Consider the following 11,430-nt stretch of genomic DNA (forward strand, 5'->3'; position numbering starts at 1 on the left):
TAGCCGAGATGGCCGTCTAGATTCCGGCACCCCATTGGCCACTCCCAACATGGCGTCCCTGAGCCGCCATTTGGGTGCACAGCGTGTGCCGGAAATAGCGCATACTTCCGCCTTTTTTCTGCCGGAAGAACAGTTGGCTGCTGGGTTAGGGGGGCGCGGTGGATATTGACCTTTGCCCTTGCCTCGTGTAGGTGATGAATTAGCGGGCGGGAGGGCACCCCAATTTTCTTTTGGGGTAGATTTGAGGGTGTGCGTCGGGGGAGGGGGAGGCTGTTAACTGGTTCGTCTTATTGGGGGGAACTGGATAGTTTACCACCACCACCCACCCCATAGGGAGTGGAGGTTTTAAGATCCCCACCATTGATATGAGCAAAGTGAGACCCTTACACTGGGCAGGGTTGGAGAGCTATCTTCCGATATATACCCCTATGACCCTCCATTGCCCGGAAGTAATGGAGGAATCCAATTGGCTGGAGGAAGAGGCGCTTTCCTTTGGCTGGAAGTAGCCCTCTGCCACTGACCAGCCGCCTCTTTCTTGCAGCGTTGTGGCACAGCGCACCTTCATGTCGCCTGCTTCCTCCACAGAACCGGTTTCCGGCCTCCGATCATCTGGCAAAATGTTACTGTTGCTGCTGCTGCTCCCCGTGTGCTGGGCGGTGGAGGTCAAGCGGCCCCGGGGCGTCCCTCTCACCAGTGAGTCTGCCTCTGGATGTGGGGAGTGGGGTGTAGAAGGGGTCTACTTTGGTTCCTCGGCTAGGCATTTATAGCCTCTGGCCTCAGGTTCCCCTACTCTGGGTACGGAAGGTGGCAGCGCTCAGCCAGTGGGTGGAAGCAAAGGTGCCATTAGGTTGAGACAGTCTCTTCCTGCCTTGGGATGATTTTCTTGCCCGCCTCCCCAGACCATCATTTCTACGATGAGTCCAAGCCTTTCACTTGCCTGGATGGTTCGGCCACCATCCCTTTCGATCAGGTCAATGATGACTACTGTGACTGCAAGGATGGCTCAGATGAGCCAGGTGAGTTTTTCTCCATTCATTTCTTCACCATACATGTATTGAGCACCTGGTGAATGCCAGGTCCTTTGTGGTAACTAAGACAGACCCAGTTTTGCTCCCTGTTGATTGAGTGGGGAAAGCAAGCACAGAAGTGAGTGGTCGTCCGTTTGGTGAGGAGAGAGGCCCCCACCCCGCCTGGGGATCAGGAAGTGCGGTCTCAGCTGCATCTTGAAGGGTGCTGCAAATGGAGAGCCCAGCACATGTAAGCATCCAGAGGCAGGAGAGAAGGCGGGGACTAAGGGCAAACAGGTGAAGGCGAGGGAGGGACGAGTTGGTGGCACTGTTCTGGAGGAGGGTCAGGAAGGGGACACTGGCGAGTTTTGTTTCAGACTCTGAGTGTGCAGCCGTCTCTTTCCCTTACTCAGCAGTGGTTGTTCTGCTTGTCTTGTGCTCTCTGTGCATGTGTGTCGGGGGTTCTGTCTGGGGGGATGTGATAGGTAAGGCCCTGAGCACACTCTGAAAACCCTCTTTTTTCTTCCCACAGGCACTGCCGCCTGTCCTAACGGCAGCTTTCACTGCACCAATACTGGCTACAAGCCCTTGTATATCTCCTCCAGATGGGTCAACGATGGAGTGTGTGGTAAATGAGATCCCGTTGGAGTTGGGGGAAGAGGTGGTGGGTGGAAGGAGGAAGGAGACACTGCTGGGTCTGATGGTGCCCCTGCCTCTGCCCCCAGACTGCTGCGACGGGACGGATGAGTACAATAGTGGGATCGTCTGTGAGAACACTTGCAAGTACGTGGGTTCCACCTACCCCTCAGGACCTTGCCTTGCCTCGCCTGGTAAATCAGGCCGCCTCTCTTTTCTGCTTTTGAGTATGTAGCGCTCACTCTGTACCAGGTGCCTTGTGAAGGCTCCACCACCAGTTTTCCCTCTGGCCGGGAAGCAGGTGCAATCATTTGTGTGTTCAACAGTTAAGGAAGCTTGAGTTTAGAAAGAATGACTTCCTAGGGGTCACGTAGCCAGGAGATAGCAGAGCTGGGACTCAGTCTAACTTGAGACTCCATGCTTTAATTGCTGCACTGTGGTGCAGGACCTGAAAACTGAAATGCTCACAGGCAGGTAATCTAAACAGCAGAAGCAGGCTGAGTATAAGGCATTAGAGAATGAAGGGGATTGTGGGATCTAAAGGGACAGCTGCCCTTGATTCCTGTTCAGTTGACAATAGGTGACAGGGCCTGGTGCGTTTTTCAACAAAATCGAAAGTCCTGATACTTATGTAAACTGTCCTGATTGGAGATCTTTCATTTATTTTTTTTTAGAAGATTTTATTTATTTTTAGACAGAGGGGAAGGGAGAGAAAGAGAGGAGAGAAACATCAATGTGTGGTTGTGTCTTATGTGCCCCCAACTGGGGACCTGACCCACAACCCTGGCATGTGCCCTGACTAGGAATCGAACCAGTGACCCTTTGGTTCTCAGGCCAGCACTCAGTCCACTGAGCCACCCTAGCCAGGGCTGAAGACCTTTCATTTAAGTAGAGGATTGACCACGGACAACACACTTACCAGCCAGACTGTTCAGGAGTCTGTGACTTCTGTGCTTTCCTCTCCTTGTTCTCCTAGGAGCCAACTTCCAGCTTCATATCTCAGCACTCCCTAGTCCCACTCCTGACCCTGAGGGTGGGCGAACTGCCCACTGTCTCTCTTCCCAAGGACAGGGGCTCTGAGGCCAAGAGAGCCTGGGGTGGTAGAGGAGAAGGGTTTGCTCTTATTTTTCCCAATGTTGGGGCAGCAGGTAGGGTTGAATCCTTTTGGAAGAGGCAGATATGATGGATCCTAAATGCCCCCTGGTGGTGCCTGTGTGTCCCCTCACCCCAGAGAGAAGGGCCGCAAGGAGAGAGAGACATTGCAGCAGATGGCAGAGGTTACCCGTGAGGGGTTCCGCCTGAAGAAGATCCTTATTGAGGACTGGAAGAAGGCCCGGGAGGAGAAGCAGGTGAGTAGCCCCGTGGGGCTGATACAAGACATTCTGGCCCCTGTGGTCCGAAGGCATGGGCGGGCAAGGCCAAGTGGGGTTGACATCTCCTTATAAGTGGTGTCCTAGGGCCAGTTACTGCCTGTGCCTTGGTTTACTCATTTGTCTACTTGGTGTTTAGTCATTGAGTAGGCTGTTACCAAGTGGTCAGCACAGAGTTGACCATAGCGTTGGGTGGCAGGCTGAAGTGGGCTTGCGGGGGCTCTGCAGCCCCCCCTACAATAGGATGCCACCCTGTGTCCCAGGTCTATGGTTCGGTCGTCTGTAAATGGGGCTGATGACTGTGTGACCAGGGGAGGACTCAGGATCGTGTCAGTCAGCAGCAGCTGAGTTAGTTCAATAGGGTGGGTGCTTTGGGAGCTGCAGGAGGGTGAACCCCCAGTGTGTGTCTCTCTCCCCTGCGTATCTCGCCCTTGGTTATTTGATAGGTCATAGTCCTTGACATTGCTCCTGGGTTTCTGCTCGACCCACTGAGCAAGGGTTCCAGTGCTGTTTCTCAGCCCAGGGAAGGTTCCAGGTCTTTTTTTCCCATCTCCGTGGCCTGGCTAGTGAGGTCCCTCCCAAATTTACGGGGCAGTGAACTCCTTCCTGAGTTCAGGGGGTAGTGGGGGACCTATGTGGTGGGGGTGTCTCCAAGTGACCTTTGCCCTCCTAGGGAGTTGGGAGAATCCTAGCAGCAGGCCAGGCTGAGGTGTCATGCAAGTTCTTGGGAGGAAAGTGATCCTGTGGGCACTTGGGCTAAGACCGTACAGCTTAGGACCCCATTCCTAGGCTGGAGCCTGCCCAGCACAGTCACTCCCTTCTTGAAATATCCACAGAGGCCTAGGGTGTGCCAATGTCCTGGGCATGAGGCGGGAAGCACACCAGGAACTGCCTCAAGGGTACATTGCCTGGTAGGAGGAACAGACAGAAAACGATGCCCAGGGTGTCTTGGCATAGAGGAAAATCTTGCTTGGTTTCCTGTCTTCTCCTACTGGTCTTGGGGGCAGGAAGTGGGAAGACTTCCTGGAGGAGGAGGCCTTGAAGCTGAAGTCTGTAGAGTAATTCAGAGATGGCCAGGCAGAGTGTTCCAGACAAAAGGAAAGCACGTGTGAAGAACTGGAGGCAGAGAGCGTTAGGGGGTCCAAATGTTGTTAGGGCAGCTGGGTCCTACAGTTTAAAATAGCAATGGAGCAGGTGGGGCCGGAGAGGCAGCAGGGTCACAAGGGGCCCTGGGACCACATTAAGGTGTTTGGGTTTCTCTTCAGTGGGCTGCAGGGGCCCACAGCAAGGATGGGTGTGGAGGGGACCCAGGGAGGTGTGAGTTTTAGAAAGATCCTGCAGGTGCCCTGTGGAGTAGAGGCAGGGAGGCGGCAGTCCATGAGGAAGAAGGTAGAACAGAAGGAGAGTTGGCTGCTTGTCTTCTGCCCACCCAGCAAAAGCTCACTGAGCTACAGGCCGGAAAGAAGTCCCTGGAGGACCAGGTGGAGGTGCTGCGGATAGTGAAGGAGGAGGCCGAGAAGCCAGAGAAGGAGGCCAAAGACCGGCACCAGAAGCTGTGGGAAGGTATGTCGCAAGGTGGCCACGACTTGCCCTTGGCTTATGGCCGGGAGGAGTCTGGGCCCAGGAGACTTGCTCATCATCTGTCTCTTCTGTCTGCTGACTTTTTGATCAGGGTGCTTCATTTCCCTGCGTGCCTAGTTGTCTTTGACTCTGTGTCGGTCCTTGTATTTGACGGTCATTTACAGGAATAATTTGCAGCCTGGGATGAGAGGTACTTCTCTAGAAAGGAAGGGCTTTTCCTTCTGCCAGCCTTGTGGGAATACTAACATTCAGAGATCCCCAAATCCAAATTCAGGCTGGAGCTGAGATTGGAGTGCAGGCCGGGCAGTTTCGGGTCCAGCCTCTCTCCCCCTGAGGAGGTAGCCCCGTGGGGTCACAGTGTAGTTACTTGCGGGGAGGGGGTCTGCTCTTATGCGCCCAACCTTGGACTTTGATTTTTGTCTCCTTGGCCCCACAAGTTCTCATCAAAACAGACATCCAGCTTTGCCAGGATTGGCAAATCCTTTAAGGTGAAATCAGCCTCTGCATCTCTTACCTTCCCAGGTGTCCCTTTGCCCTAGCAATTCTTACTGCCTTGGGGTTTTTTTGTTTTTGTTTTTTGGGTTTTTTTGTTGTTGTTTGTTTTAAAGGTTTTTTTTCCCCCACTTATTTTTAGAAGGGGAGGGAGGGAGAAATAGGGAGAGAAACACTGATGTGTGGGAGAAATATCAGTTGGTTGTCTCTTGCACACACCCCGACTGGGGAATGGGCCATAACCCAGGCATGTGCCCTGACTGGAATCAAACCGGCAAACCTTTGCTTTGCAGGACGACACTCAACCCACTGAGCCACGCCATCAGGCCTGCCTTGGTTGGTTTTAACATGATTTTCTATGCTGTGCTCAGCATTTCCTCACTATTGGCAGGTCGTGCCACTGTTATGGGAACTTGGAAGCCTTGGTCTTCGTTCTCAGTCTGCTCTGTAGGGGACACACTGTGGCAGCAGGATAGAAGGGCGAGGTGGGACAGAAATCCTGTACTCCAGACTAGTTAAAGGACAAAGCACTGCTGTAAGGATTTGGATGTGTGGCTTCAGTTGTTTTTATGGCTGTTAACCAGGAGCTGTGCTGCCCCCATTCTATCTCTCTAGGCATCTATTGCATTCTTCCTTTCCTCTCTGTCTCTGCCCTGATTTCTTATAATCAATAATTCAGTAGTTTATTCCGGCAAGTGTTTTGCTGAGTGGCTGCTGTGTGCCAGGCATACCCCAGGTGCCAGCCACACAGCACTGAACACAGTGGAGAGAGCCCCCGCCTGCAGAGGGAGAGGCGAGGTGGCAGAGGTGGCGGTGTGGCTGGAGGGAGGGAGAGAGGACAGTGGAGAGAGACAAGGGTAGGAACTGCAGGGCAGGCCATACAGGGTGTGAGGGACCATGGGGAGGTCTTGAGCTTTTACCCCAAGTGAGAGTGGAGCCATGGAGGATTCTGAGCAGAGGAGGAATGGGAGCGGGAAGCCAGGAAAGAGCTGACTACAGAGAGGCTCCCTGCTGGAATCCCAGTGGCCCCTTGGGTGGAGGTGCCTGCAGGGACCCCCCTTCCTTCTCCTCAGTGGGGGCTGTTTCCCTCCCCCACTCGCTGCTCCCCGCCCCCCCCCCCCCCCCCCCCCCCCCCAGATAACTGAAGGCCTTGGAGGCCTTGGAGACCCAGACCTTCAGTTATCTCCTCCTCCTCTGGGTGGTCTTCTGTGGATGACACTTTCCCTCTACTTAGATCCGCTCAGACCCCTACTGCCCAAACAGCTGTTCCTACACATAGCCTCCCCTTCAATGCTGTGAAGCTGGTTTGCCTCTTTATCTGTTTTTGTCCTGATTGAACCTGACTTCCTTTACTCTTTGTCCTGGTTTCTGAGGCCTCGATTTCCTGTTTAAGTGTGAGCTTTCTCTCTGCCTCCTTCATGGAAGCCACTGCTCCAGGATGCTGTTTCTGGCGGCCCACACTCCTGCTCATGGGTGCAAGACTCTGGTGCCTCTTCTGGGCTGGGACCCTGACTCTGGCTGCCTTTGGTTCCCATGCACAAATCCAGCCGTACCTGAATGTGACTGCCCTAGATGTCCCCAGGGACCCCAGGCTCCATTCCCCAACCTCCTTCATGTTGGAGAGAGAGCCTGGTGGGGTGCTTGGGCCTCTTCTTTGGGGGCCTCCCAGACATAGCAAACCTAAGGCACGGGCCCCCACCCGCCCCTCTTGTGCTCTCTGCCTGCCCTCACTTGTTCAGATCAAAGTCCCAGGGCTGTCCTCGACTGCCCCCAACAGTGGTCTGACTCGACCCCACTGCCCATCACAGGGCCTGGCACACAGTGTTGGTGGAGGGCAGGTTTCAGGGTGGGGGGGAGCCGACGGGCAGAGTGGAGGGTGGACAGAATGGCCCCTCCACAGAGCAGCAGGCTGCCTCCAAGGCCCAGCGGGAGCAGGAGCTGGCGGCCAGCGCCTTCCAGGAACTGGATGACAACACGGACGGGGTGTGAGTGTGCCCAGGCTGCCCTTACCTGCCTGGGCTTGGGGTCCCTCTCTTCCACCTGCCTTCGGAAACCAGTCTCCCCATCTCCTACCTCTTTGCCCTGGGGACCAAGCTGGTCCCTGACTCTCTCGAATGAGCCTCTACTAGTGTGTAAAATGGGCTAGAACAGGCAGGTGATTGTGGAGGAGAGAGAGAAAACCCACCTCCCAAGGAGCTGAGTGAGGGCTGAGACACCCCATTACTCTTTCCTAGCCTGCCCTGTGGATTCCAAGGCCAGAATCCCGTGATGCCACTGCCCGCTACACTTGCTGGCTGACCCCAGGCAAAACTGCTCAGTGGAGGGTGGGCTGTCGGGAGCAGGAGGGTGGGCAGGCACCTCAGTAGTAAGGAAGGCAGGGGGTTTCACAAGGATCAAGGGAGCACAATGGGGCAGGGTGGGCGTTCCTTGGTTGGTGGTGGTGATGGGTGGGGACAGAATGTGGTTGATGCCTGGGCTGGCGTGGGTATGGGCTCCTCTGGGTGGAGGGCATCGGGCAGAGGGGCAGCTTGGGAGTGGTGGGGTTCTGAGAGTGGAAGGAAATGGATGCTGCCAGTGGCTCAGGAGCACAGGGTCTTGTTGGGCATGGAATCCAGGTATCTACTAGTCCCACCCCTGTCCTCTGTCCCTTCTCTGAGCCGCTGCAGTGTTGTGGAGACTTAAGGAAGGGGCAGGAGACAGGGACTGGGTTGTAGCCAGTACCTATTCTTCCCAGGGTTGGGGGCTAGAAGGGGTCCCAACCCTAGAGCTCAACCTCCACCTCCCTTCTGCTCACTCCTCTGTCGACTCTCTGCCTTCGCCCCTGCAGGGTGTCAGTGGCTGAGCTCGAGACCCACCCGGAGCTGGACACAGATGGGGACGGGGTGCTGTCAGAAGGGGAAGCCCAGGTATCCATGCTTTCCCTTGGCCTCGGATTCCGTAGAGGGGACTGCCCTGGGAGACTTCAGGGCCAGGGGGCCGGGGACAGGGCTGTCTCTGAGCCATTCCCATGCAAAGCTCCCCACTGGCCCCAGGCAGGGCTACTGCGGGCACCTGGCCTCGCCCGAGTGAGCCCAGGAGGGGCAGCCACCCAGCGTCACTTCTTCCCTGTCCTTTAGAACCTGGTGGAGTCGTGCGGGGGCCGCAGGTGTCTGGTTGGGACAGAGCCAGGTTCCCCACTCACGCACCCCCACCGGTTCCCACGAGTGTTTATACCCAATTTGCCACTCCTCATGTTTGTGCATTTGGCTCTCTGCACAGTCCGACCCTGCTCCGTCTTCAGTCTGTCCATCACTGTACCCTGCTGTAGTCCCTCCCCTTCCCTCCTTGGCCTCTGCCTTTTCCTCTGAGGACCTAATGATTTCTGGTGCTCTTGCTCTTCTTCCCTGCCTCCTTCCCACTGTCCCGGTCTCTCCAGGAGGCACCCACCATCCCACTGGGAGGGGTTCCTCTTTCCTGCCGGCCTGTGCTGCCCCCTTCTGGCTGCTGTGCCTCACTTCTCCTGGCCCAGGCGGGGCCTTGGCTGTCATCTCGCCCACCCCTGGCGCTTGTGACCTGAGGCTCCTCCCCTTACACGTGGCTGGGGCACAGGAGGGACACCTGGAGGCCCCTGTCTTGATACCACCCCAACACACGCACACAGACGCTGCTCGGGGAGATACGCAGATGGATGCTGCCTCTTTCCATGACCGTGTCTGGGCTGCCATCAGGGACAAGTACCAGTCCGAGGTCAGTGGCGGAGGGGCAGGGATGCAGTCCTCTCCTCCCCCCACCCGCCCACTGCTAAGCCTCACAAAGGAACTGCCTCCAGTTCTGGCACCAGGCCACCTTGGCCAGCTGGGCCACCCCAGCCCCCTCCCTTCTGTCTGTCCCTCCCTCCAGGCCCCTTAGAAGGAAGGGGTGGAGGCACTGAGGCTGCCCATGTGGGTGGAAGGCGGACTCCCAGTCCACAGCACCGAGCACGCTGCACCCTGCTCCAGGTGCTGCCCACCAGCCCACCAGTGCCTTCTGTGCCGACCTGACGGAGTCCAAGGAGGAGCGCCCCGGTTGCCCCAACCCTCACAGCCTGTGGAGGAGGAGGAGGAGGAAGGAGAAACAGAGGAGGAAGAAGAAGAGGAGGAGGAGGATTTCCAGGTTCGGGGGAACAACCCAAGGTGTTGAGGGGTGGGGAAGGGGGTTTTGGACTGGGGGCAGGGCCATTTGCTGACTTCGTCCTCTCCCTAGGAGGCCCCACCCCCACTTACACCCCCTCAGCCGGGCTAGCCCCACCAAGGAGGACAAAATGCCACCTTATGATGAGCAGACGCAGGCCTTCATTGATGGTTGAGTGCTCACTGGGGGGCCTGGAAGGGAGGGAGCCCTGCTCATACCTGCTCCTGTAGGCATCCAAGAACCAGCCCCTCCTGCTCCCCCAGTAAGCCAGAGGGGCTGGGCGCATCCTGGAGTGGGTGTCTGAGGCCTGTTGCAGGCCGGTGGGGTGACTGCCCCCAACCAGCCCTGCGGGCCCATCTGACTCCTCGCTGACCGCTGCTTGTTTGTGCTGCCCTCACGGGCAGGGAATGTGAGCGGTGCGTCAGGGCAGTGAGGTGGGTCTGTGGATGGTGACACCCACAGGGCCTTCTGTGGTGCACTCCTACCCAGAGCGGTCCCGGGGGGCACAAAGCAGACAAGTTCGGGCCCTCTTTCCACCTTATTCCTAGAATTTAGGTAGGGGTGCCTCTGACTTTGTCCCCCACTTTGCCCCACCACCGCCCAGGAGGCCCGCAACAAGTTTGAGGAGGCTGAACGGTCCTTGAAGGACATGGAGGAGTCCATCAGGTATGGCCACAGCAGGGTGGAGTCTCCACCTGCCGCTCAGCTGAGCTCCCCAGAGGTGGCGGTGATAGGGAGTTGTCGAGGCAACTGCTGCTACCAAAGGCTCAGCAGTCGCGCCTGAGGGGAGGGTCCCCAAGTGGCAGGGAACTGGAGCCCAGCCCCAGGTGGCCCTTCGTTAATCACGAGGACTTCCAGCATTGTCCTAAGTCAGTCTGTGCCGGCTAGGCTGTCACTCACCACTTGGCCTTCCCTTGCAGGAACCTGGAGCAGGAGATTTCCTTTGACTTTGGCCCCAATGGGGAGTTCGCTTACCTGTACAGCCAGTGCTACGAGCTCACCACCAACGAGTGCGTTCCCCTGCCCCCCCCAAGGGTGGGTGGGCAGGCTGGTGAACTTGGAGGGTCTGAGCCTGAGCAAGGTCACAGGGAAGTGAGGGTGGCAGCCTTAGGGGCAGTCTGTTTAGTTTCGAGGGGCTGGTGTGCACCCCACCCACTAGCCCCATCCTATGACAGGTACGTCTACCGGCTCTGTCCCTTCAAGCTTGTGTCACAGAAACCCAAGCTCGGCGGCTCCCCCACCAACCTCGGGTGAGTGGGCATAGGCTAGCCCCGTCTCCTTGGTACCCCCAGTTCCCCCAGTCAGCCCACCCTCAGCACCCCTTCTCCTACAGCACCTGGGGCTCTTGGGCCGGCCCTGAACATGACAAGTTCAGCGCCATGAAGTACGAACAGGGCACTGGCTGCTGGCAGGGCCCCAACCGCTCCACCACGGTGAGTGGGCGGGGGACAGGGTGGGAGGCCGGGTGGGGGACCCACACCTGGCTAAGCACACCTGAGTGCCCACCTCCCCACCCATCCTCTCCAGGTGCGCCTGCTGTGCGGGAAGGAGACCGTGGTGACCAGTACCACGGAGCCCAGTCGATGCGAGTACCTCATGGAGCTGATGACACCTGCCGCCTGCCCAGAGCCACCCCCTGAACCACCTGCAGACAGCGAGCACGATGAGCTCTAGCCCCATGGGCCCGAGCCCGACCCAGCAGAGGTGGGCGAGGAAGTGGGTCTCTGCCGCCTGGGCTGGGGTGCTGTAGTGTCTGAGTAAGACAGATCTAGGTTGGGCACCTCCTCTCCTCATCTGTGTCCCTTTATCTGTTTTTCTTTCTTGTTGGGTCTTTCACTGGCCCCAGAACCTCAAGATGTGGAACCAGCTCCCAGTGGTGCGGCCTACCTGCCCCACAGTCTGGATGAAGGCCTGGCCCTCCAAGTCTCCTTGCTCTCCCCACAGGCAGGAACCATGAGAGGCCCCCTGCCCTGTTTTCAAGGGGTCAGGTGGCACAGAGCCATTTCCAAAGCCTCAGTGGCCCCCAAAGATAGACTGAAGGAGTGCACCCTCCCTGGGCCCTGAGCCTAGTGGCTCACTGCCCACCCCACCTGACCCCCCTGCCCGGGGCATCTGCCTCCCCTGCTGGTGGGGACGGGGAATTGACTGTGACCTTGAAACAATAAATGACACCCCCCAACCCATCTGTGTCTGCC

At 57.4% G+C, this 11,430-nt stretch overlaps 1 protein-coding gene across 1 annotated transcript; it reads left to right on the forward strand.

Annotated features, from left to right (window-relative positions):
- Positions 1-104: 104 nt before the first annotated feature.
- On the forward strand, positions 105-11,418 carry PRKCSH (protein kinase C substrate 80K-H). Its single transcript, XM_036034375.1, is given in 20 exon segments — positions 105-187; positions 542-693; positions 900-1,016; positions 1,540-1,635; positions 1,733-1,790; positions 2,875-2,992; positions 4,447-4,576; positions 6,987-7,071; positions 7,914-7,992; positions 8,727-8,733; positions 8,736-8,812; positions 9,064-9,129; positions 9,131-9,217; positions 9,308-9,340; positions 9,342-9,405; positions 9,832-9,901; positions 10,156-10,245; positions 10,411-10,485; positions 10,569-10,668; positions 10,763-11,418. Coding segments are annotated over 19 exon segments (1,629 nt in total). The 5' UTR covers positions 105-187; positions 542-563; the 3' UTR covers positions 10,910-11,418.
- The last annotated feature ends 12 nt before the right edge of the window (positions 11,419-11,430 follow it).

Source organism: Phyllostomus discolor, chromosome 8 (genome assembly GCF_004126475.2).
Source record: "Phyllostomus discolor isolate MPI-MPIP mPhyDis1 chromosome 8, mPhyDis1.pri.v3, whole genome shotgun sequence".
Classification (NCBI taxonomy): Eukaryota; Metazoa; Chordata; class Mammalia; order Chiroptera; family Phyllostomidae; genus Phyllostomus; species Phyllostomus discolor.